The sequence below is a fragment of the Mastacembelus armatus genome, chromosome 24, assembly GCF_900324485.2.
Source record: "Mastacembelus armatus chromosome 24, fMasArm1.2, whole genome shotgun sequence".
In the NCBI taxonomy this organism is placed as follows: domain Eukaryota; kingdom Metazoa; phylum Chordata; class Actinopteri; order Synbranchiformes; family Mastacembelidae; genus Mastacembelus; species Mastacembelus armatus.
In genome coordinates, this window is record NC_046656.1 from 6,377,851 (window position 1) to 6,405,427 (window position 27,577).

Sequence of the window (27,577 nt, forward strand, 5' to 3'; positions counted from 1 at the left end):
GATATTATGTAAGCAGGTAAGGAGGGAGGGAGGGGGGAGGGCAGAAGATGCAGCAGCAGAGAGGTAGAGCTGGGTGTCGTCTGCATAACAGTGGAAATTGATGTTATGTTGCCTAAAGATATGTCCGAGAGGAAGGAGATAAATAATGAAGAGGAGGGGCCCCAGGGCTCACGCCACAACTGACAGTAGAGGGCTGAGAGTGGAAGTTCTGGAGATGGACGGACTGGGTGCGGTCAGAGAGGTAGGAGGTGAACCATGAGAGGACCGAGCCGGCTATGCCGATGGAAGCAAGGCGATGGAGGAGAATATTGTGTGAGATGGTGTCAAAAGCTGCAGTTAGGTCAAGGAGGATGAGGATGGAGACAAGGCCAGAGTCTGCGGCTACTAGGAGGTCGTTGGTGATTTTGACCAGGGCAGTTTCAGTGCTGTGAAGTTGGCGGAAACCAGATTGAAAGTGTTCGTATAGGCTATTGGCGGCAAGGTGGGTATGGACCTGGTGGTGGACAACTTTTTCAAGAATTTTAGAGAGGAACGGGAGATTGGAGATAGGGCGGAAGTTGTTAAGGTTCGCAGGATTGAGACCAGGTTTTTTTAGGATTGGTGTGATGATGGCTGTCTTGAGTGATGGGGGTACGATACCAGAACTGAGGGAAGTGTGAACAATGTGGGTAACATGAGGAAGGAGAGAGGGGAGACAGAGCTTGACGAGGTTGGTTGGTAGGAGGTCAAGTTTGCAGGTTGAGGGTTTGGATTTGAGGATCAGGGAAGAGATAACTGTGGTGGGTGGAATGATAAAACTCGAAAGCAGGGAGGAAACTGATAGACAGGGTAAGGTACAGTGGAGGCAGTTCGCAGTGTCACAGATGGGGGGAAATTGCTGGTGTATATTTTCGATTTTTGATGAGAAGAAATCCAGGAAGTTATTGCACAAGGTGGTGGAGAGTGAGGGGAAGAGAGGAGTATCGGGAGGGCCCAATAAATTTTTGACAGTGGAGAAGAGGGAACGCGTGGAGCCAGAGGCGGATACAATAAGAGAGGCATAGAAGTCAGATTTTGTTTGAGTAATGGTTTGCTTGTACTTCAGTATGTGGTTTAGGTATAAGTCCTTGTGGGTGGATGAACCTGTTTTTTTGAAGAGACGTTCAAGGCGACGGGCTTGGGTTTTGAGGAAGCGGAGTTCGGGGGTGTACCATGGAGCTGAGTGCGTAAAGGATACAGATCTAGTTTTGAGTGGGGCGAAGGTGTCGAGTAGATTTCGTAGCTCACGGTTGAAATTGGATAACATGTTGGAGAGGGACGGTGAATAATTAGTACATGAAAGTTTGTTGAGAGCAGCAGTGAAGGAGGGGAGGTCGATGTTCTTTAAGTTACGGAAGGTGATGGTGCGGGAGAGGTGGGATTTGAAGATAGGTAGTTTGGAGTTAAAGCAGACTAGTTTGTGGTCGGAGAAGGAGGTGTCGAGGGTAGAACATGACTGAGCTGTGACGCCAGAGCAGCAGACTAAGTCGAGGGTGTGGCCTAGAGAATGTGTTGGGGAGGTGATGTATTGTTGGAGCCCAAAGCTGTCCAGACAGGAAATGAAGTCTTTTGTTGTGGTGTTGTTGGGATTGTCGAAGTGGATGTTAAAATCACCAAGAAGAGGTTAGCTAAGAGGTCAGACAGTTCATCCAGGACACCAATGAGCAGGTCAGCCACAGCCAGAGAGAGAACAAGAGAGTTTGTAGCAGTGTGGAGCTGTTTGAAGTAAGTTATGGAGATTATTACCAGGAGATTTCCACATACAGTTACAACAGATAATGAGCCAAGTACAATGTGTAATAAAACACATATTGTTAAAGGGGGACTTATCAATATGTAAGAGACCTTATGTATTGCATAGCAGAGAGGTGTGTCATCAGCATTAGAGCTGCTGACATTAACTTCTGGTGACATGTTTCTGGTTTTCAGAAAATTTGTTTCCCAGTATTGAATAACAATGGTTATAATGTCAGAATATATTTTTTTTAAATTGCCTACACAAATGCAAGTGAAGAAAGATCATAACTTTAAAAGCTCAAGATAATAAACATCAGTGTTCATGCCCTTCATTAATGTCACACTGTGCACCTTGATGTTTATGAACACCTGTCTCATTTCCATAATGAATTCATTTTCTAACTGTCCAATCGTATGTAGGACTTTCTGTTCTGATGACGTCAGATGTCAGAGCATCATACCGTGTGCCGTTTTTACACAACTCCAACCTGACAGCGTAGAGGATCCAATTGTATTTGCCTCCTGCACACTTACAGCCACTGCTCCATAGTTGAGAAAGAAGCACTTGCTTGTGTATGGGCCACAGAAAAATGGAGAACATACTTATGGGGTATCTGCTACACTGTCATCACTTCCAGTAGCTGAGTCTGATAATTCTTGCTCTACTTGCCCTGATCTGTCAGCTTTATGCACGCAATTTGCAAATGGTTGGCCTGCCACCCCTAAATCACTGAATGACACATTTGCACTTTACTACAGGATTAGGAATGAGCTTTCAAGTAAAGGCAGTTACATCTTGCGTGGCTCTCGGCTTATTGCTCCACTCTTGTTATGTCACACACTGATTACACTTGCTCACAAGAGTCACCAAGGCATTGTCGGCTCCAAATAGCAACTAAGAGACCTCTATTGGTGGCCTAAAATGGGTACACGTACAAGCCACCATTGCTTCAGGTAACCCCTGCCAATCTAATGATAAAACTGCATGTACACAAACTGCTTCTTTCCACCTTGTTCCACTACCTGATGGTCCATGGAAAAAAACTGGGTCTTGACATAGTTGGATCTTTTGATACTGCTACATCTAACTGCTGCTTTGCAGTCATACTAACTGACTATTATTCAGACAAACTTGCTTTTTCATGTACTGCCACTACAGAGAATGTACAGTTTTTGTCATCGGTTTTCAGTCATCATGATGACCCTGAGACCATAATAACAGAAAATGGTACACAATTTACTTCTGCAGCTTTTGCCTCCTTCTTCCAAACAAGAGGTATATGGCATAACAAAACATCTGCAGGTCAGAAGGTTCTGTCTGCTGTGATGCTGGGCACTTGGGCTGCTGCGGCGCTGGAGGCTCCAGCGGTGAGAAGGCAGCTCTGGACTCTGGCGGTGAGAAGGCAGCTCTGGGCTCTAGCGGCGAGAAGACACTAGGCTCAGGTTGCAGGACCGGAGATGCGACTACCCTTCTCCCTTTGAGGAAGCCACCGTCAGTGGCAACGCTGCAAAACAGAAGACTAAGGAGACCCAGGCTGGGGTTGAGAGAGACTGAGAGGGGACCCAGGCTGGGGAAGGGAGAGAGTGATAGGGGACCCCGGCTGGGGAAGGGAGAGAGTGAAAGAGGACCCAGGCTGGGGAAGTGAGAGAGTGGGAGGGGACCCAGGCTGGGGAGGGAGAAGGGACAGCTCAGGCTGAGGAGGGAGAAGGGACAGCTCAGGCTGAGGGAGGAGAAGGAACTCAGGCTGAGTGAATGAAGAGGCTCAGCTTGAGGGAGATGAAGAGGCTCAGGCTGAGAGAAAATGAGCTCAAACTGGGTTCAGGCTGAGGGAGAGAAACCTCACACTGAGGGCAAGGAACTTCAGGCTGAGGGAGAGAGGCCTCAGACGGAGGGAAAGAAACCTCAGGCTGAGGGAGAAAGTATTCAGGCGGGGGGCAAGGAAACCCAGGCTGAGGGAGAGAGGCCAGACTGAGGGAGAAGGTCTCCATCATTCCACAACACAGGGAATTCTTGCACTTCTGTTTCCAGGGGACCAGCTACCAGTAGGGCCCAAATGAGACAGCTGTGTGAAGGCTAGCCGGCACGTGCATGAGGCAGCATGAGGGCTGCACTGTGTAGGAAATGTGAGTGAAACGGCCACGGCTGCCTTATGACTGGCAGGAGTTAGCTGGGCTATGGAGGAATATTTGCCCTTCAGGGGGCTGTAAACATGTTTATTTTCCTCAGAACCGTAAACATGACATATACATTCCTCAAAGCTTAGAACACCACGCACATTCCCCATGCACCATCAGAACTTTCACTGTTTGCGGGGGGGTTCGGGTGCCTTAGTAGACCAGGAGGAGAAAGGGGTTGGAGCTGGAGCGATCGCGGGTTGAGGGCGGTGACCAGGAGCAGGAGCTCAGGACCCGGTGGGACATCTCGTCCTCGGGTGATAATCATGGCGCCCACGCCCTGCCCAAGGGGTGCGAGGGGTGGCTGTCACATGCCGTCGAAACCTCTCCACCTTGTCTGTGGCAGATAGGAGCTCCTTAACTAGCTTCTGGAAATGTGGTGAGGGATGGGAGAGATGTGCAGCCAAAGATTCCAGTGCGCCATTGTCATTGGCCGCTCCCAAAGCAATGGGGGTGCAGAGAGCCAGGATAGCGCCCGCCATCTTTCTAACCTCCTCTGAGTGATCAGGCCTGAGGGCCTCGGGGTCCGCCGGGAGTGCACACTGATGGGACCTGTCCGCTAGCTTAGCAGCTAGCATGTCCTTCAGAGCCGGCTCATAGCGCGCACTTTGCTCCGAACAGAGAGGCCAGGCCCTGTTCCAGCACCGGGACCATGGGAAAACCCCCTACCATTAGGTCAGCCACCTGCGTGATGGAGAAGAAGGTCGACACCAGAACTTTTAACTTGGCTGACTCTGACGCTGCCGTGGAGAGGTAAGCAGAGATGGTAGGTGATCGAGGCCAAACAGGTACACAGCCGAAATGGACATAGTGAAGCAGTTGAACAAGCTCAGGAGGGACGGGGAGCTTACCCATGTTAGCCACCATCGTGATAATGACCGGGAGCTCTTATAATAGCTGAGCCATGGCCGGCAGAGGCGTAGAAGAGGCCGGCGTAGGCCTCTCAGCTAGCATGCTATCGGCAGACATTTGCAGAGGGTGGAGCGGGGAGACGTCTGGCGAGTGGCATAGCAAGGAGGCAGAGTTGTCTGACTCTGGGTCCAAGGCTAATTCCAGGATGGGTTCAAGCTTGTCATCCCAGCCAGGAGTTTCCTCAGCGGGGAGAAAGAAGGGGGACAGAGCAGAGGGAGGAGGCCTCTCCTCGGTTCTGCCGGCGTGTTCCGCTCCAATGCAGCCCACACAGCGGGGGTGCAGGTCGCAGTCTGCCTAAGTCATGTCATTTGAAGATCTTGTTCTCAGTGCGTAGGCTGAAGAAAAGAAAGGGAAGAGCTCACCCGAACCGCCGCCTTATATATTGGAGCTGCGGACATGTGGACACTCAGTTCGGGTCAGGGGGGTCACCCCGGGTAGGCATAAATGAATTTCTCATCAGTGCGCAGGCGTGAAGGGGGGTTATGACCAGTGGCGGCTCCTGACAAATCTCTTAGGGGGGGCAACGGTTCTCTTTAACCCTCTCTTTAACCCTTTGGTGGTGCGTCGCCCAATCGCCCTTAGGAACAAACCGCCCATGGTTATGACCCATAGCAATAGCCCAGAGGGCTGTGCACCAATGAGACAGAACAGGAACCAGGGGGAACACGAATCAGGGAAGAGGGAAAACCTGAGGCATTGAACACTGGAACAGGGAGAGACCAGGGAGATTGTAGCGGAGAAGCTGGAGTCTGGTGACTCAGAACACATGAAACAGAGGAGGACTCAGTAGAGTATGGCCTACCTGAGATTAACACAGGCGATACAGGAAATAGAAACCAAAAATTAAAGTCCAAAACAGAAAGCTAGGACATGCATCGTGACATGGGTATTGCATTGAATATTGCAGCCCTTCATCTGAGCAAATGTGTTTCATCTCCACGAATTTCCTCCTCTTCTCCCGTACTTCTCCTGTGAGGTCTGGAAAGAAATCCAATCAAGCACTTTTCCATATGAATGTCCCAAACTTTTTGGCTTTGAGATGGACTTCTCTATCGGTAAAATATAGAAATCTTACCAAGATGTTATGTGGCGTATTGTAGCAAACATTCTGGTGGTGTTTAGGTCCTGAGGGGATGCGGTGAGATCTTTCAATAATAAGGCTGTCCTCCACCTTGTCTTTAAACAAACATCCCAAAATGTCTTTCACAGTTGATTTTGACATTTACCCCTTCCTCTGGGCTTTCTGGCACTTCTTTCTGTTGTAAGTTAGTTCTCCTGCTGTAGTTTTGGCAATATTCAACCCGGGTCTGGAGCTGCGTTATCGCGTTAGCCATACTCTGCCTTAGGTTAGTCAGGCGTGTGTTATCATCTTTGACCCGTGAAACTCTCTTCTGCTTCATCCACTCTGCTGCCCAATTTAGCCACCTTTGTCTTTAAGGAGTCTAGCCCATCTTTGATGGCTAACACATATACTCACACTCTTTGTAGCTGCTGCTTTCTATCCCAGTTAATAATATGCATTTTACGAAGAATAGTAGTAATGTCACTGGCTTGTCAGCTTGCCCTATCCTCACCGTTGTTCACAGAGTGTAAGGTTGCTAGCTTCTTTACTGCTAGCTCCATTAACCTTAGCAACAGGTGGTGTAGCCAAGTATTGTTCAGCCTTTGAGCCTTGGGTGTTTCTTGTTGTCTGCATACTTTTGGGTTTAGTCATTGATTTTTCTTTATGTAATTGATTTAGTTTGTATTTTAGAGTCATCTGTGAGGGAAGAAAAGCAAACAAAGCTGAGATATCGTTACCTATTCAGCACGCAGCAAGTTACTCATTGAAGTTACTCGTTTAAGTCCTATCTCAAAGAAAGGAAGTAGTTTGTTGAAACTGGTAACTGTATGTCAGACCAAATGGCCTTGACATGGTGTCCCCCAGGAGTCCATCTTGTTAATTCTCTTGTTGAATCTTTACGTTTCCTTTAGGCCAGTTAATACACAGCAATAATGTGCCCTACCATAACTCAATAACTATGTAGATGACACTCAGATTTGCATTTCACTCACAAAAGGTAAATATGGACGAGATGATTCACTGTGTCTCTGCACTGAACAGATCACTGTGTGGATGGAAAATAACTTTTTCCAAATAAACAGAGGCAAGGTTGAAGTTAATCATCTTTGGGCCCCAGAAACCAAGAGAAAGTGTCAGCAGTCACCTTGAGTCTTTTTCTAATCTAAAAATCAGGTTAGAAATCTAGGACTTCAATTTTAAGAGCCACATTAAATTAACTACATCATCAGCATTTGACCACCTGAAAAACATTGCCAGAATCAAAGGGATCATGTATAAACCAGACTTGGAGAGACTCATCCATGCATTCATCTGCAGCAGGTTAGATTATTGTGAAGGCTTGGTCACGGGGCTCTTGAAATGAGCTGTAAAGCAGCTGCAGTACATTCAGAACACTGCTGCTCGGGTCCTGACTAGAACCAGGAACCACATTACTCCTGTTCTCAGATTTCTGCACTGTCTTCCTGTCACTCAGAGAATAGACATTAATACAGCACTGCTTGTGCATAAGTCTCTTCATGGCACAGCTCCACAGTATATCTCTGACATGTTGGTGCCATATGAACCATATTGAACTCTGAGAACATCAGGGACAGGCCGCCTTCTTGTGCCCAATCAGGACTAAACACGGAGAAGCAGCGTTCCAGTTTTATGCAGATAAAATCTGAAATAGTCTTCCTGATGATGTTAGACAAACCTCATCTACACTCATTCTCCTTTAATTTTATTTTAAGTTAATTTCCTATACTATTTGCTTTTTTTATTTTAATTTTTGCCTATCTACTTTTAACTTATTTTTGTAAAGCACTTGTGATGTGGTGATGTCACCAAAAGTGACAGTATTCAGCAGGCTTTTAAAGAAAAGCAAGAAATTTGCTAGATCATTGACATTTATGTCAGTGAGTTTAATTTATTTTGTATTTTTACATGACTGTCTTCTATGAGAGCCTAATGATAGCCTTAAGACACTGTTGAAGTATAGCATGGAAACGTGGAACTGCTTACAAAAAAAAAAAAAAAGACCATGACGCAACATGTTGGGTCACATCTTAGTAAATTTGCATGAAAATTCATCCAGTAGATGTTTTAAAGGCAACACTGTCAGCAATCTGATGACACTAGGAATATTAATATCATATAGAATATTTTACTCAATGCATCAGATAGTGTCAGTAACATCTGGAACAAGCACATGTGGTATATACATGCATTTATATGTAGCATAGTTAAGCTGTTTACATGAATGCATAAACTGACATTCACTATAATGGACCTCTGTTTGTGTTCCACCTTGATATGCAGTTTTTAAGTTTAATAAAAGATAGAAAGACATGCTGCTCAGGCATAGATTTCACTATTTCTATTAACTCTAATGACTTTATTATTTTATCTGTATCCCATTTTATTTTAGTGCCAGACTTTAGCTGAATTAATGTGTCTATTTCAGTTCTCCATGTCAGAGGAGTTTTGTGTTAGCAAAGTCACCTCGAAATATTTTTCCAGAAATGATGATTCTGAAAGCTGCTCGGAACCAGCTGTAAAAGAAAGCATAGATAAATGGATTGAGTGTTGAGTTTGACAGGGCGAGCCAGCTGAGTGTTTCTAACACTGAAACTGGCACCGACACATGACTCAAAAACTGAAATGCAAAACAGAGGAAGAAAGGAGTCCAACACATCAGGAAAACTCCCATAACAGTTGCAAGAGTTTTGGTGGCCTTTCTCTCCATCTTACTGACAGTTGCTCTGGACTTTAAGCTCTGACAGGTTGTGTTCTGGATGCTGCGTGCCTGTTTCTGTGCAACAAGGAAAATCTTCAGGTAGATACACAACATTATGATCATTGGGAGGTAAAATGAACAAATAGGTCCCAAAATATTAGCAAGTAGAACATCAATAAAACAGTTTTCTTCACATTTTTCATAGTTTAATCCTGCAACTAGAAAACCAACAGCAACTAGAACAGAAACAGTCCACGTTCCAAAGATCATGACCACAACAACATGCACATTTATCTTAATTCTATATGTCAGAGGCTGACACACTGCATAATATCTGTCAATGGAAATACAACATAAATTTAAAATGGAAGCTGTGCTCAATGATTCAGTAAAGCTGGTTCGTATTTTACAAAATAAACTGTCATGAGACAGACATGAGCTTACATTGAACACCATGCTGAGAGGAAAGACCAGCACACCAACGAGCAGGTCAGTCACAGCCAGAGAGAGAACAAGAGAGTTTGTAGCAGTGTGGAGCTGTTTGAAGTAAGTTATGGAGATTATTACCAGGAGATTTCCACATACAGTTACAACAGATAATGAACCAAGTACAATGTGTAATAAAACACATATTGTTGAAGGGGGACTTATCAATATATAAGAGACCTTATGTATTGCATAGCAGAGAGGTGTGTCGTCAGCATTGGAGTGGTTGACATTAACTTCTGGTGACATGTTTCTGGTTTCCTGAAAATTAGTGTTTGAGTAAAGAATAACAATGGTTATAATGTCAGAATACTGCGACACATTAGTACAACTGCACAAATGGAAAATTACAATTATCAGAGTTCTCTAGAGGAAAACAAGCATTTTCAGTTTGTCATACCTTTTAAATGTTCAAGGTAGTCCATGCACCTGTGGTGTGGTCTTCATTACTTTGTCATTTACACTGTGTATCATGATTTTTATCAACCCTGTCTCATTACCATACCTACTGTAATTTCTAACGGTCCAATCAGATGAAGGACTTATATTTGATGATGTCAGACACCAGAGCATCATACTATAGATGAAGCTACTTAAAAATCTTTTTGAATCCATTTTATGAGAACTGCTAAGTACTGGCTTATCTTTTCGGTAGAATTACATTTTTCTAGGAAAAAGACTTTTGGTAACTTCTATTCTCATATTGACCAGTATCACAAATCACAAACTTACCTCACAGGACTTTGTAATCTATACAGCATACAACACTGTCTGTCATTAGACTGTGTAATGAGATAAAGAAAAGGAAAGGAAATGGAAAAAGTCCCCAAGCAAAATACCTTAATGGGGGAAAGTGTAATAAACCTTAAAAGAGTAACAGGAGGAACCATTGTTTAGGATGGACAGATATGCTTTTGGTACTGTGTTTACAGAATAGATCAACATAACCAACTGACAGAATGGACAATCAAAATGACAAAATTGTTTATTGTAAATACATATGATGAACATGATCTGGGAGGATGAGGAATCTCCAGGTACTTCCAACTGACCCAAGCAACATGATCACCTTTCCAGACAACAATCTGTAATAATAACAGACTGCACACATACACAACAAGTTCAAATCATTCACACATACAGTTATGCCCCCCAAAAATTCATATCTATGGCATGAGATGGTGATGATATTATTTGATATATTTATTAACAGATGCACAAAAAGGTATGTTCAAAATTATTCATCCCATCCATCCATCCATCCATCCATCCATCCATCCATCCATCCATCCATCCATCTTCTTCCGCTTTGCCCCTGGCTGTGCTTAGAAACTCTGTCCATAAAAATAATAAACAGAACTGGTGAGAAAGGGCAGCCCTGCCAGAGTCCAACATGCACTGGGAACAGGTCTGACTTACTACCGGTGACCACCTGCAATGCGAACCAAGCTTCTGCGCCATTTGTACAGACACTTAGCAAAGGGCCCCAGACCCAATACTCCTGGAGCACCTCCCACAGGATGTCATGAGGGACGCGGTCAAATGCCGTCTCCAAGTCCACAAAACATGTTAACAAGTTAGGTAAACTCCCATGAACCCTTGAGCACCCTGAAAAGGGTATAGAGCTGATCCCGTGTTCCACGACTGGGAGGAAAACCACATTGTTCCTCTTGAATCCGAGGTTCTACCATCAGCCGGATTTTCCTCTCCAGCACCCTGGCATAGACCCTGCCAGGGAGGCCGAGGAGTGTGATCCCTCTATAGTTGAAACACACCCTCTGGTCCCCCTTCTTAAAAACAGGGACCACCACCCCAGTCTACCAATCCGAGGGTACTGTCCCCAATCGCTATGCGATATTGTAAAGGCATGTCAGCCATGACAGCCCAACAACATCCAAAGACTTCACATACTCTGGGTGGATCTCATCCATACCTGGTGCCTTGCCACCGAGGAGCTGCTGAACTACTTCTGTGACTTCCGCTTGGGTGATGGGCGGATCAGCCTCCAACTCCTCAGCCTCTGCTTCCTCTATGGAAGGCGCGTCGGCAGGGTTTAGAAGATCCTCGAAGTATTCCTTCCACCATCCAACAATATCCCCAGTCGAGGTCAGCAGCTCCCCACCTCGACTGTAAACAGTGTTGGCAGAGCACTGCTTCCCCCTCCTGAGTTGCCAGACAGTTTGCTAGAATTTCCTCGAGGCCGACCAATAGTCCTCCTCCACGGCCTCACCAAACTTCACCCATACCCGAGTTTTTTCCTCCGCCACCACTCGGCCCACTACATGCTTGGCTGCTGACTTTTTCTTCTTTTTTGTTTGCTTCTTGCCTTCTCTGTAGTGCACAAATGCCATGCAGTGTTGACATACAACAAGCAGCCATTACTGGATATGGCATATTCAGACAACCATTTTGAATTTACCGGTTTAATACCCCCAGGGCTACAACTCATTGTTCACTCTTGCAGCCACCGCTGCCCAGGAAGGCCCCAAAGCACAAGCTCAAGTGAGGTGCAAGGCAAGATGGGAGGGCTCGATGCTAGGCTTAAAGACCATACTAGTTGGTCACCACTACTGAGCCTCTAGCTAGCTAACATGCAGTCATTGGATAACAAAATGGATGAGCTGAGAGCTAGGATTACAACACAATGGGAAGTGAGAGAATGCTGCACTCTGATTTTCACCGACAGCTGGGCTCTCAGAGAAAGTTCTGGAGTCCGCTGTTCAGCTACAGACCCACTCCACACACCGGGAGACCTCAACACCTTCTACACCCGCTTCAGCTAGAGGTACACAGAGCCCTGAGGAGGCTCAACCTCCCGCAAGGCAGCAGGTCTAGACAACATCCCTGACTGAGCCCTCAGAGCTTGTGCTACAGAGCTGGCTCATGTACTCACTTTCATCTTCAACCTCTCCCCCAGTCAGAGCATTGTCCCCACCTGCTTCAAGACCACAACCACTGTCCTACTTCCCCAAAAGAGCCCAGAGTTTATGGTTTTAAACAAAACACGAGGATCATGACAGTTAGTGGTAATAATATAAAGATGCTTGGTTTTAGCAGCTTTCACAGTTTTCTAATAAAAACGTCAGCTGTCTCTCAAGATCTGTAAAAACACCAGTAACTTGTCCTTCTTCCACTTTCACTCAGCTCTCCTGCACTCACACCTGACAGCGTGCATGATGGTTTGAGTCACAACGCAGAGACTCATTTTGGTTAATTGCTAACATGACAGTGTTGTGCAGGAATGCAAAATTTAACCATATTACAAGGGAGAGGCACATCAAATACAACAGGCATAGGGTCTGAGAACACAGCATCACAAACTTCTAGGTCAAAAACATTAAAACTGTGTGTTAAAACAAGATCAAGAGTGTGCCCATATTCTTGTGTAGGACCAGACACAGACTGCACAAGATTAAAAGAGTCAATAAGATTTAAAAAGTCTTTGGCCAAAGGCTTAGCAGGACAACACACGTGTTTATTAAAATCTCAGACTATTAGAACTTCATCATATTTAGGCATTATTCCTGCCAAGAAAGCATCAAAGTCACCAATAACATTTTTATTGTACTTGGGTGTTCTATATACAACAGAGCACAGCACTGAAAGAACAAAATCCAGCTCAAATAAACTCATCTCGAAGCTGGACTAAGATGCTAGTAACGCATACTATGGAAGTGTAGCTTATAAGCAAGTAAGACACCTTATGCATTTCATAACAGGGGTAAATGTAATCAAGACTAGAAGTCATGTTGCAAGTGGCATCTGGTTCCATGTTATTAAGATCCTTTAGTTATTTTTTCCATCAAAAGTAATTCATGCAGAGAGTTTTGCTGTTATAAAATATTTTAGTTAACATGAATGTGCAATGTAGAAAACACTTATACATAGTTGACCCATTGTTGCTGATGTGTTTCCTGGTCATTGGGTTATTGTTGAGATCATTTTAACTTTGTGAGTATATCAAGCCCCACTCTCATTATCATTAGGTGATGTAATCTTAAATTGACCAATCAAATGGAATTGATTCCCACAGTGCTATCTTCATCTGTGGCCATTTCTCTAGCATCTCTTTTGTGATTGGTAACATAAGAGAAATACAAGGAAAAGAAGCCATAATTGTGCTCAACTTTCAAAACTTAAATTGAAGTTTAGTTGTTTAAACTTATAGTGACTTTTAATTGTTAAGCTTAACATTGTTAGGTATAGTAAACTATCACAACAAGTCACTTTATATAATATCTAATCTTGCATATATGACATTTCACTAAACTGTGAGAGACATTAAAATTAACCTATTTCTGAATGACAGCCATCGCTTTAACAGAAGAATGAAGCCAGCAATGTTTCACATTTCATGGTCTATTTTTGTGCCACAAACCATAAATCAATGTAGTTTTGAGTAAAGTCACCTTGGAAACAAATTTGCTTTACAAAATATTAAGAGAAAGGATTTCCCAATGTTTAAGTCTAACAGTGCTTTTGGACATGTTCCTTTATATATGAATTTAACCATATAACACATTTCTATAAACAGTGGTATTTTTGTCCCAAATTTATTGTGATATTGTTGACATTTCTGTGCCAAAACAGTAAATCAATGTAGTTTTGAATTAGCAAAATCACCTTGGAATATTTTTCCAGAAATGATGATTCTGAAAGCTGATCTGAACCAGCTGTAAAAGAAAGCATAGATAAATGGATTCAGCATTGAATTTGACAGTGCAAGCCAGTTGAGTGTTTCAATCACAGGAACTGGTACAGAATTATTAGTGAAAGGCAGAAAGGTGATGCAAAGAAAGAAAGGAGTCCAGCATAAAAGGAAAACCCCTAAAACTGTAGCCAGAGTTTTTGTCGCTTTTCTCTCCATCTTACTGACAGTTGCTCTGGACTTTAAGCTCTGACAGGTTGTGTTCTGGATGCTGCGTGCCTGTTTCTGTGCAACAAGGAAAATCTTCAGGTAGATACACAACATTATGATCACTGGCACATAAAAAGATAAAATAGGTCCAATAGTGTTTGCCATGAGAACATCTATTAAACACCTTTCCTCACACTTGTCATTGCTTAATCCAGCAATCATCACACCAATTCCTATTAGAGCAGAACCGCTCCAGCTAAGCAGGATCATGATCATAACAACATGATGATTTATTTTACTTCTATATGTCAGAGGCTGACACACTGCATAATATCTGTCAATGGAAATACAACATAGGTTCAGAATAGAACATGTGCTCAGTGTTATATCAAAGCTGCCTCGCACTTTGCAGAATATATTTTCATGATACAGACATGAACTGAGAGAGAACACCATGCTGAAAGGAAAAACTAAAACACCAACCAGTAGGTCAGCCACAGCCAGAGAGAGAATAAGAGAGTTTGTAGGAGTGTGGAGCTGTTTGAAGTAAAAGATAGAGATTATTACCAGGAGATTTCCAGATGTTGTAACAACAGACAATAATAAAAGGAATGTATATAATATTATACATATAACTGAAGGGGTTCTTGTCAGTACATAACTGAAGTCATCTATTTGATAGCAGGGATGAATGTCAGTCAGAACATCAGTCCTGTTGGCAGTAACTTCTAGTTCCATGAGCTAAGGTTTCTACAATTTAGTACATTTCATATTATTATCAATAAATAGAAGATACATTTAAAGTAATATTTCAGTAATAAAGTCCTTATACTTTGAACATCAGCTACCTTAGATGAAGGTAAGGCGAAGTCCGTTTGTTAAAGCTCTTCATGAAGTAGTCATACTATGTTTGAGAAACCCTAGATCATCAGTGCATCTGGGCTTATGGTGAATTTTGGTCACATGTGCAAAGATTCAGTATTTATACCTCTGTGTTGCATCACCTATCATTGTTGTCCAATCAGAAATTTGCAAGTTGACTATGTTTGCACAAAGATGATCCTACAACAATGACAAAGCAAAGATGATGGTGATGTAATGTGTGTAATGATTTTATTGACCTTTGATTATTACCATGGGGGAAATCAGGTTTGGACTCTTCTTTTTGAATGCTAACAATAAAGACCAGGCCATAGGGAATTGCAGTAGTGTGATTAGTGAAAGTGGGCAGTTAGTCTGGTTTCAGTACTCATGACCGGCATGATGCTGATGTTGTAAAAGATGAAGTGCACAAACATGCTACAGTTTTAACATAATCTCAGAATGATGGGTGTGATTTCCATCATTACTGAAATACATAGACCACAAATTCCTGTCACCGTGTTTTGGACATTTTGCGATCTATAATACAACAGTATCTTCTTGGGAAAAGGCACAGGTAAATCCTGCATAACTTCAGCATTATTTGCAAGCAGGTATTCTGTAGGTTAACCAGGATTGCTATGGTCATTAAGAACAAAGTTTTAAAATCTTTAAAATCCATTCATTATACCCACTTATTCCTCTTTAGGGTCACAGAAAGGCCCCTGCTGGGTTTCAAACCAGGAGCATGTTTGCTGTGAGGCAACAGTGCCAACCACAAATCCATCGTGCGGCCCAGAAACATTGATATTAAAATGTCTTACAGAACTGAACAGATTGGCAAACAAGGCAACCCCTGCCTGTAGGGTCCTCAAATTTGCTTTTACAAAATATTAAGAGAAAGGATTTCCCAAGCACTGTTGCCTCACAGCAAGAAGGTCGTGGGTTCGCATCCCGGCCTTTCTGTGTGGAGTTTGCATGTTCTCCCTGTGCTTGCGTGGGTTTACTCCGGGTACTCCGGTTTCCTCCCACAGTCCAAAAAACATGCATGTTAGGTTGATTGGTGACTCTAAAATTGCCCGTAGGAGTGAGTGTGAGTGTGTGAGGTTGTCTGTCTTTGTGCGTCTATATGTGGCCCTGTGATGGACTGGTGACCTGTCCAGGGTGTACCCCTGCCTTCCACCCGAGAGAGAGCTGGGATAGGCTCCAGCAGATCCCCGTGACCCTGAACCAGGAAAAGCGGGTATAGAAGATGGATGGATGGATGGATGGATTTCCCAATGTTTAAGTCTAACAGTGCTTTTAGACATGTTCCTTTATATATGAATTTAACCATATAACACATTTCTATAAAGACTGAATATGTGGCAATTTTTGTCACAAATTTATTGTGATATTGTTGACATTTCAATAGTCTGTTTCTGTGCCAAAACAGTAAATCAATGTAGTTTTGAATTAGCAAAATCACCTTGGAATATTTTTCCAGAAATGATGATTCTGAAAGCTGATCTGAACCAGCTGTAAAAGAAAGCATAGATAAATGGATTCAGCATTGAATTTGACAGTGTAAGCCAGTTGAGTGTTTCAATCACAGGAACTGGTACAGAATTATTAGTGAAAGGCAGAAAAGTGATGCAAAGAAAGAAAGGAGTCCAGCATAAAAGGAAAACCCCTAAAACTGTAGCCAGAGTTTTGGTCGCTTTTCTCTCCATCTTACTGACAGTTGCTCTGGACTTTAAGCTCTGACAGGTTGTGTTCTGGATGCTGCGTGCCTGTTTCTGTGCAACAAGGAAAATCTTCAGGTAGATACACAACATTATGATCACTGGCACATAAAAAGATAAAATAGGTCCAATAGTGTTTGCCATGAGAACATCTATTAAACACCTTTCCTCACACTTGTCATTGCTTAATCCAGCAATCATCACACCAATTCCTATTAGAGCAGAACCGCTCCAGCTAAGCAGGATCATGATCATAACAACATGATGATTTATTTTACTTCTATATGTCAGAGGCTGACACACTGCATAATATCTGTCAATGGAAATACAACATAGGTTCAGAATAGAACATGTGCTCAGTGTTACATCAAAGCTGCCTCGCACTTTGCAGAATATATTTTCATGATACAGACATGAACTGAGAGAGAACACCATGCTGAAAGGAAAAACTAAAACACCAACCAGCAGGTCAGCCACAGCCAGAGAGAGAATAAGAGAGTTTGTAGGAGTGTGGAGCTGTTTGAAGTAAAAGATAGAGATTATTACCAGGAGATTTCCAGATGTTGTAACAACAGACAATAATAAAAGGAATGTATATAATATTATACATATAACTGAAGGGGTTCTTGTCAGTACATAACTGAAGTCATCTATTTGATAGCAGGGATGAATGTCAGTCAGAACATCAGTCCTGTTGGCAGTAACTTCTTGTTCCATGAGCTAAGGTTTCTACAATTTAGTACATTTCATATTATTATCAATAAATAGAAGATACATTTAAAGTAATATTTCAGTAATAAAGTCCTTATACTTTGAACATCAGCTACCTTAGATGAAGGTAAGGCGAAGTCCGTTTGTTAAAGCTCTTCATGAAGTAGTCATACTATGTTTGAGAAACCCTAGATCATCAGTGCATCTGGGCTTATGGTGAATTTTGGTCACATGTGCAAAGATTCAGTATTTATACCTCTGTGTTGCATCACCTATCATTGTTGTCCAATCAGAAATTTGCAAGTTGACTATGTTTGCACAAAGATGATCCTACAACAATGACAAAGCAAAGATGATGGTGATGTAATGTGTGTAATGATTTTATTGACCTTTGATTATTACCATGGGGGAAATCAGGTTTGGACTCTTCTTTTTGAATGCTAACAATAAAGACCAGGCAATAGGGAATTGCAGTAGTGTGATTAGTGAAAGTGGGCAGTTAGTCTGGTTTCAGTACTCATGACCGGCATGATGCTGATGTTGTAAAAGATGAAGTGCACAAACATGCTACAGTTTTAACATAATCTCAGAATGATGGGTGTGATTTCCATCATTACTGAAATACATAGACCACAAATTCCTGTCACCGTGTTTTGGACATTTTGCGATCTATAATACAACAGTATCTTCTTGGGAATAGGCACAGGTAAATCCTGCATAACTTCAGCATTATTTGCAAGCAGGTATTCTGTAGGTTAACCAGGATTGCTATGGTCATTAAGAACAAAGTTTTAAAATCTTTAAAATCCATTCATTATACCCACTTATTCCTCTTTAGGGTCACAGAAAGGCCCCTGCTGGGTTTCAAACCAGGAGCATGTTTGCTGTGAGGTAACAGTGCCAACCTCAAATCCATCGTGCGGCCCAGAAACATTGATATTAAAATGTCTTACAGAACTGAACAGATTGGCAAACAAGGCAACCCCTGCCTGTAGGGTCCTCAAATTTGCTTTTACAAAATATTAAGAGAAAGGATTTCCCAAGCACTGTTGCCTCACAGCAAGAAGGTCGTGGGTTCGCATCCCGGCCTTTCTGTGTGGAGTTTGCATGTTCTCCCTGTGCTTGCGTGGGTTTACTCCGGGTACTCCGGTTTCCTCCCACAGTCCAAAAAACATGCATGTTAGGTTGATTGGTGACTCTAAAATTGCCCGTAGGAGTGAGTGTGAGTGTGTGAGGTTGTCTGTCTTTGTGCGTCTATATGTGGCCCTGTGATGGACTGGTGACCTGTCCAGGGTGTACCCCTGCCTTCCACCCGAGAGAGAGCTGGGATAGGCTCCAGCAGATCCCCGTGACCCTGAACCAGGAAAAGCGGGTATAGAAGATGGATGGATGGATGGATGGATTTCCCAATGTTTAAGTCTAACAGTGCTTTTAGACATGTTCCTTTATATATGAATTTAACCATATAACACATTTCTATAAAGACTGAATATGTGGCAATTTTTGTCACAAATTTATTGTGATATTGTTGACATTTCAATAGTCTGTTTCTGTGCCAAAACAGTAAATCAATGTAGTTTTGAATTAGCAAAATCACCTTGGAATATTTTTCCAGAAATGATGATTCTGAAAGCTGATCTGAACCAGCTGTAAAAGAAAGCATAGATAAATGGATTCAGCATTGAATTTGACAGTGTAAGCCAGTTGAGTGTTTCAATCACAGGAACTGGTACAGAATTATTAGTGAAAGGCAGAAAAGTGATGCAAAGAAAGAAAGGAGTCCAGCATAAAAGAAAAACCCCTAAAACTGTAGCCAGAGTTTTTGTCGCTTTTCTCTCCATCTTACTGACAGTTGCTCTGGACTTTAAGCTCTGACAGGTTGTGTTCTGGATGCTGCGTGCCTGTTTCTGTGCAACAAGGAAAATCTTCAGGTAGATACACAACATTATGATCACTGGCACATAAAAAGATAAAATAGGTCCAATAGTGTTTGCCATGAGAACATCTATTAAACACCTTTCCTCACACTTGTCATTGCTTAATCCAGCAATCATCACACCAATTCCTATTAGAGCAGAACCGCTCCAGCTAAGCAGGATCATGATCATAACAACATGATGATTTATTTTACTTCTATATGTTAGAGGCTGACACACTGCATAATATCTGTCAATGGAAATACAACATAGGTTCAGAATAGAACATGTGCTCAGTGTTACATCAAAGCTGCCTCGCACTTTGCAGAATATATTTTCATGATACAGACATGAACTGAGAGAGAACACCATGCTGAAAGGAAAAACTAAAACACCAACCAGCAGGTCAGCCACAGCCAGAGAGAGAATAAGAGAGTTTGTAGGAGTGTGGAGCTGTTTGAAGTAAAAGATAGAGATTATTACCAGGAGATTTCCAGATGTTGTAACAACAGACAATAATAAAAGGAATGTATATAATATTATACATATAACTGAAGGGGTTCTTGTCAGTACATAACTGAAGTCATCTATTTGATAGCAGGGATGAATGTCAGTCAGAACATCAGTCCTGTTGGCAGTAACTTCTTGTTCCATGAGCTAAGGTTTCTACAATTTAGTACATTTCATATTATTATCAATAAATAGAAGATACATTTAAAGTAATATTTCAGTAATAAAGTCCTTATACTTTGAACATCAGCTACCTTAGATGAAGGTAAGGCGAAGTCCGTTTGTTAAAGCTCTTCATGAAGTAGTCATACTATGTTTGAGAAACCCTAGATCATCAGTGCATCTGGGCTTATGGTGAATTTTGGTCACATGTGCAAAGATTCAGTATTTATACCTCTGTGTTGCATCACCTATCATTGTTGTCCAATCAGAAATTTGCAAGTTGACTATGTTTGCACAAAGATGATCCTACAACAATGACAAAGCAAAGATGATGGTGATGTAATGTGTGTAATGATTTTATTGACCTTTGATTATTACCATGGGGGAAATCAGGTTTGGACTCTTCTTTTTGAATGCTAACAATAAAGACCAGGCAATAGGGAATTGCAGTAGTGTGATTAGTGAAAGTGGGCAGTTAGTCTGGTTTCAGTACTCATGACCGGCATGATGCTGATGTTGTAAAAGATGAAGTGCACAAACATGCTACAGTTTTAACATAATCTCAGAATGATGGGTGTGATTTCCATCATTACTGAAATACATAGACCACAAATTCCTGTCACCGTGTTTTGGACATTTTGCGATCTATAATACAACAGTATCTTCTTGGGAATAGGCACAGGTAAATCCTGCATAACTTCAGCATTATTTGCAAGCAGGTATTCTGTAGGTTAACCAGGATTGCTATGGTCATTAAGAACAAAGTTTTAAAATCTTTAAAATCCATTCATTATACCCACTTATTCCTCTTTAGGGTCACAGAAAGGCCCCTGCTGGGTTTCAAACCAGGAGCATGTTTGCTGTGAGGTAACAGTGCCAACCTCAAATCCATCGTGCGGCCCAGAAACATTGATATTAAAATGTCTTACAGAACTGAACAGATTGGCAAACAAGGCAACCCCTGCCTGTAGGGTCCTCAAATTTGCTTTTACAAAATATTAAGAGAAAGGATTTCCCAAGCACTGTTGCCTCACAGCAAGAAGGTCGTGGGTTCGCATCCCGGCCTTTCTGTGTGGAGTTTGCATGTTCTCCCTGTGCTTGCGTGGGTTTACTCCGGGTACTCCGGTTTCCTCCCACAGTCCAAAAAACATGCATGTTAGGTTGATTGGTGACTCTAAAATTGCCCGTAGGAGTGAGTGTGAGTGTGTGAGGTTGTCTGTCTTTGTGCGTCTATATGTGGCCCTGTGATGGACTGGTGACCTGTCCAGGGTGTACCCCTGCCTTCCACCCGAGAGAGAGCTGGGATAGGCTCCAGCAGATCCCCGTGACCCTGAACCAGGAAAAGCGGGTATAGAAGATGGATGGATGGATGGATAGATTTCCCAATGTTTAAGTCTAACAGTGCTTTTAGACATGTTCCTTTATATATGAATTTAACCATATAACACATTTCTATAAAGACTGAATATGTGGCAATTTTTGTCACAAATTTATTGTGATATTGTTGACATTTCAATAGTCTGTTTCTGTGCCAAAACAGTAAATCAATGTAGTTTTGAATTAGCAAAATCACCTTGGAATATTTTTCCAGAAATGATGATTCTGAAAGCTGATCTGAACCAGCTGTAAAAGAAAGCATAGATAAATGGATTCAGCATTGAATTTGACAGTGTAAGCCAGTTGAGTGTTTCAATCACAGGAACTGGTACAGAATTATTAGTGAAAGGCAGAAAGGTCATGCAAAGAAAGAAAGGAGTCCAGCATAAAAGGAAAACCCCTAAAACTGTAGCCAGAGTTTTGGTCGCTTTTCTCTCCATCTTACTGACAGTTGCTCTGGACTTTAAGCTCTGACAGGTTGTGTTCTGGATGCTGCGTGCCTGTTTCTGTGCAACAAGGAAAATCTTCAGGTAGATACACAACATTATGATCACTGGCACATAAAAAGATAAAATAGGTCCAATAGTGTTTGCCATGAGAACATCTATTAAACACCTTTCCTCACACTTGTCATTGCTTAATCCAGCAATCATCACACCAATTCCTATTAGAGCAGAACCGCTCCAGCTAAGCAGGATCATGATCATAACAACATGATGATTTATTTTACTTCTATATGTCAGAGGCTGACACACTGCATAATATCTGTCAATGGAAATACAACATAGGTTCAGAATAGAACATGTGCTCAGTGTTATATCAAAGCTGCCTCGCACTTTGCAGAATATATTTTCATGATACAGACATGAACTGAGAGAGAACACCATGCTGAAAGGAAAAACTAAAACACCAACCAGCAGGTCAGCCACAGCCAGAGAGAGAATAAGAGAGTTTGTAGGAGTGTGGAGCTGTTTGAAGTAAAAGATAGAGATTATTACCAGGAGATTTCCAGATGTTGTAACAACAGACAATAATAAAAGGAATGTATATAATATTATACATATAACTGAAGGGGTTCTTGTCAGTACATAACTGAAGTCATCTATTTGATAGCAGGGATGAATGTCAGTCAGAACATCAGTCCTGTTGGCAGTAACTTCTTGTTCCATGAGCTAAGGTTTCTACAGTTTAGTACATTTCATATTATTATCAATAAATAGAAGATACATTTAAAGTAATATTTCAGTAATAAAGTCCTTATACTTTGAACATCAGCTACCTTAGATGAAGGTAAGGCGAAGTCCGTTTGTTAAAGCTCTTCATGAAGTAGTCATACTATGTTTGAGAAACCCTAGATCATCAGTGCATCTGGGCTTATGGTGAATTTTGGTCACATGTGCAAAGATTCAGTATTTATACCTCTGTGTTGCATCACCTACCATTGTTGTCCAATCAGAAATTTGCAAGTTGACTATGTTTGCACAAAGATGATCCTACAACAATGACAAAGCAAAGATGATGGTGATGTAATGTGTGTAATGATTTTATTGACCTTTGATTATTACCATGGGGGAAATCAGGTTTGGACTCTTCTTTTTGAATGCTAACAATAAAGACCAGGCAATAGGGAATTGCAGTAGTGTGATTAGTGAAAGTGGGCAGTTAGTCTGGTTTCAGTACTCATGACCGGCATGATGCTGATGTTGTAAAAGATGAAGTGCACAAACATGCTACAGTTTTAACATAATCTCAGAATGATGGGTGTGATTTCCATCATTACTGAAATACATAGACCACAAATTCCTGTCACCGTGTTTTGGACATTTTGCGATCTATAATACAACAGTATCTTCTTGGGAATAGGCACAGGTAAATCCTGCATAACTTCAGCATTATTTGCAAGCAGGTATTCTGTAGGTTAACCAGGATTGCTATGGTCATTAAGAACAAAGTTTTAAAATCTTTAAAATCCATTCATTATACCCACTTATTCCTCTTTAGGGTCACAGAAAGGCCCCTGCTGGGTTTCAAACCAGGAGCATGTTTGCTGTGAGGCAACAGTGCCAACCACAAATCCATCGTGCGGCCCAGAAACATTGATATTAAAATGTCTTACAGAACTGAACAGATTGGCAAACAAGGCAACCCCTGCCTGTAGGGTCCTCAAATTTGCTTTTACAAAATATTAAGAGAAAGGATTTCCCAAGCACTGTTGCCTCACAGCAAGAAGGTCGTGGGTTCGCATCCCGGCCTTTCTGTGTGGAGTTTGCATGTTCTCCCTGTGCTTGCGTGGGTTTACTCCGGGTACTCCGGTTTCCTCCCACAGTCCAAAAAACATGCATGTTAGGTTGATTGGTGACTCTAAAATTGCCCGTAGGAGTGAGTGTGAGTGTGTGAGGTTGTCTGTCTTTGTGCGTCTATATGTGGCCCTGTGATGGACTGGTGACCTGTCCAGGGTGTACCCCTGCCTTCCACCCGAGAGAGAGCTGGGATAGGCTCCAGCAGATCCCCGTGACCCTGAACCAGGAAAAGCGGGTATAGAAGATGGATGGATGGATGGATAGATTTCCCAATGTTTAAGTCTAACAGTGCTTTTAGACATGTTCCTTTATATATGAATTTAACCATATAACACATTTCTATAAAGACTGAATATGTGGCAATTTTTGTCACAAATTTATTGTGATATTGTTGACATTTCAATAGTCTGTTTCTGTGCCAAAACAGTAAATCAATGTAGTTTTGAATTAGCAAATCACCTTGGAATATTTTTCCAGAAATGATGATTCTGAAAGCTGATCTGAACCAGCTGTAAAAGAAAGCATAGATAAATGGATTCAGCATTGAATTTGACAGTGTAAGCCAGTTGAGTGTTTCAATCACAGGAACTGGTACAGAATTATTAGTGAAAGGCAGAAAAGTGATGCAAAGAAAGAAAGGAGTCCAGCATAAAAGGAAAACCCCTAAAACTGTAGCCAGAGTTTTGGTCGCTTTTCTCTCCATCTTACTGACAGTTGCTCTGGACTTTAAGCTCTGACAGGTTGTGTTCTGGATGCTGCGTGCCTGTTTCTGTGCAACAAGGAAAATCTTCAGGTAGATACACAACATTATGATCACTGGCACATAAAAAGATAAAATAGGTCCAATAGTGTTTGCCATGAGAACATCTATTAAACACCTTTCCTCACACTTGTCATTGCTTAATCCAGCAATCATCACACCAATTCCTATTAGAGCAGAACCGCTCCAGCTAAGCAGGATCATGATCATAACGACTTGATGATTTATTTTACTTCTATATGTCAGAGGCTGACACACTGCATAATATCTGTCAATGGAAATACAACATAGGTTCAGAATAGAACATGTGCTCAGTGTTACATCAAAGCTGCCTCGCACTTTGCAGAATATATTTTCATGATACAGACATGAACTGAGAGAGAACACCATGCTGAAAGGAAAAACTAAAACACCAACCAGCAGGTCAGCCACAGCCAGAGAGAGAATAAGAGAGTTTGTAGGAGTGTGGAGCTGTTTGAAGTAAAAGATAGAGATTATTACCAGGAGATTTCCAGATGTTGTAACAACAGACAATAATAAAAGGAATGTATATAATATTATACATATAACTGAAGGGGTTCTTTTCAGTACATAACTGAAGTCATCTATTTGATAGCAGGGATGAATGTCAGTCAGAACATCAGTCCTGTTGGCAGTAACTTCTTGTTCCATGAGCTAAGGTTTCTACAATTTAGTACATTTCATATTATTATCAATAAAGAGAAGATACATTTAAAGTAATATTTCAGTAATAAAGTCCTTATACTTTGAACATCAGCTACCTTAGATGAAGGTAAGGCGAAGTCCGTTTGTTAAAGCTCTTCATGAAGTAGTCATACTATGTTTGAGAAACCCTAGATCATCAGTGCATCTGGGCTTATGGTGAATTTTGGTCACATGTGCAAAGATTCAGTATTTATACCTCTGTGTTGCATCACCTACCATTGTTGTCCAATCAGAAATTTGCAAGTTGACTATGTTTGCACAAAGATGATCCTACAACAATGACAAAGCAAAGATGATGGTGATGTAATGTGTGTAATGATTTTATTGACCTTTGATTATTACCATGGGGGAAATCAGGTTTGGACTCTTCTTTTTGAATGCTAACAATAAAGACCAGGCAATAGGGAATTGCAGTAGTGTGATTAGTGAAAGTGGGCAGTTAGTCTGGTTTCAGTACTCATGACCGGCATGATGCTGATGTTGTAAAAGATGAAGTGCACAAACATGCTACAGTTTTAACATAATCTCAGAATGATGGGTGTGATTTCCATCATTACTGAAATACATAGACCACAAATTCCTGTCACCGTGTTTTGGACATTTTGCGATCTATAATACAACAGTATCTTCTTGGGAATAGGCACAGGTAAATCCTGCATAACTTCAGCATTATTTGCAAGCAGGTATTCTGTAGGTTAACCAGGATTGCTATGGTCATTAAGAACAAAGTTTTAAAATCTTTAAAATCCATTCATTATACCCACTTATTCCTCTTTAGGGTCACAGAAAGGCCCCTGCTGGGTTTCAAACCAGGAGCATGTTTGCTGTGAGGCAACAGTGCCAACCACAAATCCATCGTGCGGCCCAGAAACATTGATATTAAAATGTCTTACAGAACTGAACAGATTGGCAAACAAGGCAACCCCTGCCTGTAGGGTCCTCAAATTTGCTTTTACAAAATATTAAGAGAAAGGATTTCCCAATGTTTAAGTCTAACAGTGCTTTTAGACATGTTCCTTTATATATGAATTTAACCATATAACACATTTCTATAAAGACTGAATATGTGGCAATTTTTGTCCCAAATTTATTGTGATATTGTTGACATTTCAATAGTCTGTTTCTGTGCCAAAACAGTAAATCAATGTAGTTTTGAATTAGCAAAGTCACCTTGGAATATTTTTCCTGAAATGATCATTCTGAAAGCTGATCTGAACCAGCTGTAAAAGAAAGCATAGATAAATGGATTCAGCATTGAATTTGACAGTGTAAGCCAGTTGAGAGTTTCAATCACAGGAACTGGTACAGAATTATTAGTGAAAGGCAGAAAGGTCATGCAAAGAAAAAAAGGAGTCCAGCATAAAAGGAAAACCCCTAAAACTGTAGCCAGAGTTTTTGTCGCTTTTCTCTCCATCTTACTGACAGTTGCTCTGGACTTTAAGCTCTGACAGGTTGTGTTCTGGATGCTGCGTGCCTGTTTCTGTGCAACAAGGAAAATCTTTAGGTAGATACACAACATTATGATCACTGGCACATAAAAAGATAAAATAGGTCCAATAGTGTTTGTGATGACAGCATTAATTAAACATCTTTCCTCACACTTGTCATTGCTTAATCCAGCAATCATCACACCAATTCCTATTAGAGCAGAACCGCTCCAGCTAAGCAGGATCATGATCATAACAACATGATGATTTATTTTACTTCTATATGTTAGAGGCTGACACACTGCATAATATCTGTCAATGGAAATACAACATAGGTTCAGAATAGAACATGTGCTCAGTGTTACATCAAAGCTGCCTCGCACTTTGCAGAATATATTTTCATGATACAGACATGAACTGAGAGAGAACACCATGCTGAAAGGAAAAACTAAAACACCAACCAGTAGGTCAGCCACAGCCAGAGAGAGAATAAGAGAGTTTGTAGGAGTGTGGAGCTGTTTGAAGTAAGTTATGGAGATTATTACCAGGAGATTTCCAGATGTTGTAACAACAGACAATAATAAAAGGAATGTATATAATATTATACATATAACTGAAGGGGTTCTTGTCAGTACATAACTGAAGTCATCTATTTGATAGCAGGGATGAATGTCAGTCAGAACATCAGTCCTGTTGGCAGTAACTTCTAGTTCCATGAGCTAAGGTTTCTACAATTTAGTACATTTCATATTATTATCAATAAAGAGAATTGTATCTAAAATTATATTAATAGTCTGTCTTTCTATAGTTCAACACAATTTGTATTAATAACAATAATAAAGTAAATGCATTAAATCATATCCATGTAATAAATCCTTTATGTGAACAATATCGGCTATCTACTCTATGTTCAATGCAGGTTATATCTGTTTCTTGAAGCTCTTCATATGATACAAGTGTTCATATCTTACACTCTAAGCATAATCCAAATAAATCTTAAACTCAGAATCATCACTATGTCAGGGGTAATACTACTTCTTGGTCACATGTTCACAGCCTTATTATAACCCTCTGTTGCATTACCTGTAATTCTTGTCCAATCAGAAATTGGAAAGTGCATCCTGTTTGTATAAAG

At 41.4% G+C, this 27,577-nt stretch overlaps 7 protein-coding genes across 7 annotated transcripts; all 7 read right to left on the reverse strand.

Moving 5' to 3' along the window:
• Positions 1-8,360: 8,360 nt before the first annotated feature.
• On the reverse strand, positions 8,361-9,359 carry LOC113137544 (trace amine-associated receptor 1-like). The gene has a single exon (XM_026319265.1). The coding sequence runs from the start codon at positions 9,357-9,359 to the stop codon at positions 8,361-8,363; it is 999 nt and encodes a 332-aa protein (XP_026175050.1).
• A 4,345-nt stretch (positions 9,360-13,704) lies between these two features.
• On the reverse strand, positions 13,705-14,706 carry LOC113137394 (trace amine-associated receptor 1-like). The gene has a single exon (XM_026319009.1). The coding sequence runs from the start codon at positions 14,704-14,706 to the stop codon at positions 13,705-13,707; it is 1,002 nt and encodes a 333-aa protein (XP_026174794.1).
• Positions 14,707-16,268: 1,562 nt separating this feature from the next.
• Positions 16,269-17,270, reverse strand: LOC113137374 (trace amine-associated receptor 1-like). The gene has a single exon (XM_026318979.1). It carries the CDS (start codon positions 17,268-17,270, stop codon positions 16,269-16,271), a length of 1,002 nt encoding a protein of 333 aa, XP_026174764.1.
• Positions 17,271-18,832: 1,562 nt separating this feature from the next.
• On the reverse strand, positions 18,833-19,834 carry LOC113137373 (trace amine-associated receptor 1-like). The gene has a single exon (XM_026318978.1). It carries the CDS (start codon positions 19,832-19,834, stop codon positions 18,833-18,835), a length of 1,002 nt encoding a protein of 333 aa, XP_026174763.1.
• Positions 19,835-21,396: 1,562 nt separating this feature from the next.
• On the reverse strand, positions 21,397-22,398 carry LOC113137396 (trace amine-associated receptor 1-like). Its single transcript, XM_026319012.1, has one exon. It carries the CDS (start codon positions 22,396-22,398, stop codon positions 21,397-21,399), a length of 1,002 nt encoding a protein of 333 aa, XP_026174797.1.
• A 637-nt stretch (positions 22,399-23,035) lies between these two features.
• On the reverse strand, positions 23,036-24,961 carry LOC113137545 (trace amine-associated receptor 1-like). Its single transcript, XM_026319266.1, has 2 exons — positions 23,989-24,961; positions 23,036-23,061 (listed from the first exon to the last, which is right to left on the reverse strand). Exons 1-2 carry the CDS (start codon positions 24,959-24,961, stop codon positions 23,036-23,038), a joined length of 999 nt encoding a protein of 332 aa, XP_026175051.1.
• Positions 24,962-26,156: 1,195 nt separating this feature from the next.
• On the reverse strand, positions 26,157-27,158 carry LOC113137377 (trace amine-associated receptor 1-like). The gene has a single exon (XM_026318983.1). It carries the CDS (start codon positions 27,156-27,158, stop codon positions 26,157-26,159), a length of 1,002 nt encoding a protein of 333 aa, XP_026174768.1.
• Positions 27,159-27,577: the final 419 nt, after the last annotated feature.

Excerpts from the sequence above, each read along its gene's own strand:
- LOC113137544 (XM_026319265.1), bottom strand. The coding sequence starts at position 9,359 with ATGTCACCAGAAGTTAATGTCAACCACTCCAATGCTGACGACACACCT.
- LOC113137394 (XM_026319009.1), bottom strand. The coding sequence starts at position 14,706 with ATGGAACTAGAAGTTACTGCCAACAGGACTGATGTTCTGACTGACATT.
- LOC113137374 (XM_026318979.1), bottom strand. The coding sequence starts at position 17,270 with ATGGAACAAGAAGTTACTGCCAACAGGACTGATGTTCTGACTGACATT.
- LOC113137373 (XM_026318978.1), bottom strand. The coding sequence starts at position 19,834 with ATGGAACAAGAAGTTACTGCCAACAGGACTGATGTTCTGACTGACATT.
- LOC113137396 (XM_026319012.1), bottom strand. The coding sequence starts at position 22,398 with ATGGAACAAGAAGTTACTGCCAACAGGACTGATGTTCTGACTGACATT.
- LOC113137545 (XM_026319266.1), bottom strand. The coding sequence starts at position 24,961 with ATGGAACAAGAAGTTACTGCCAACAGGACTGATGTTCTGACTGACATT. Across the intron at positions 23,062-23,988 it reads TTCTGGAAAAATATTCCAAG|ATCGCAAAATGTCCAAAACA; the intron begins GTGATTTGCTAA and ends GTTGTATTATAG.
- LOC113137377 (XM_026318983.1), bottom strand. The coding sequence starts at position 27,158 with ATGGAACTAGAAGTTACTGCCAACAGGACTGATGTTCTGACTGACATT.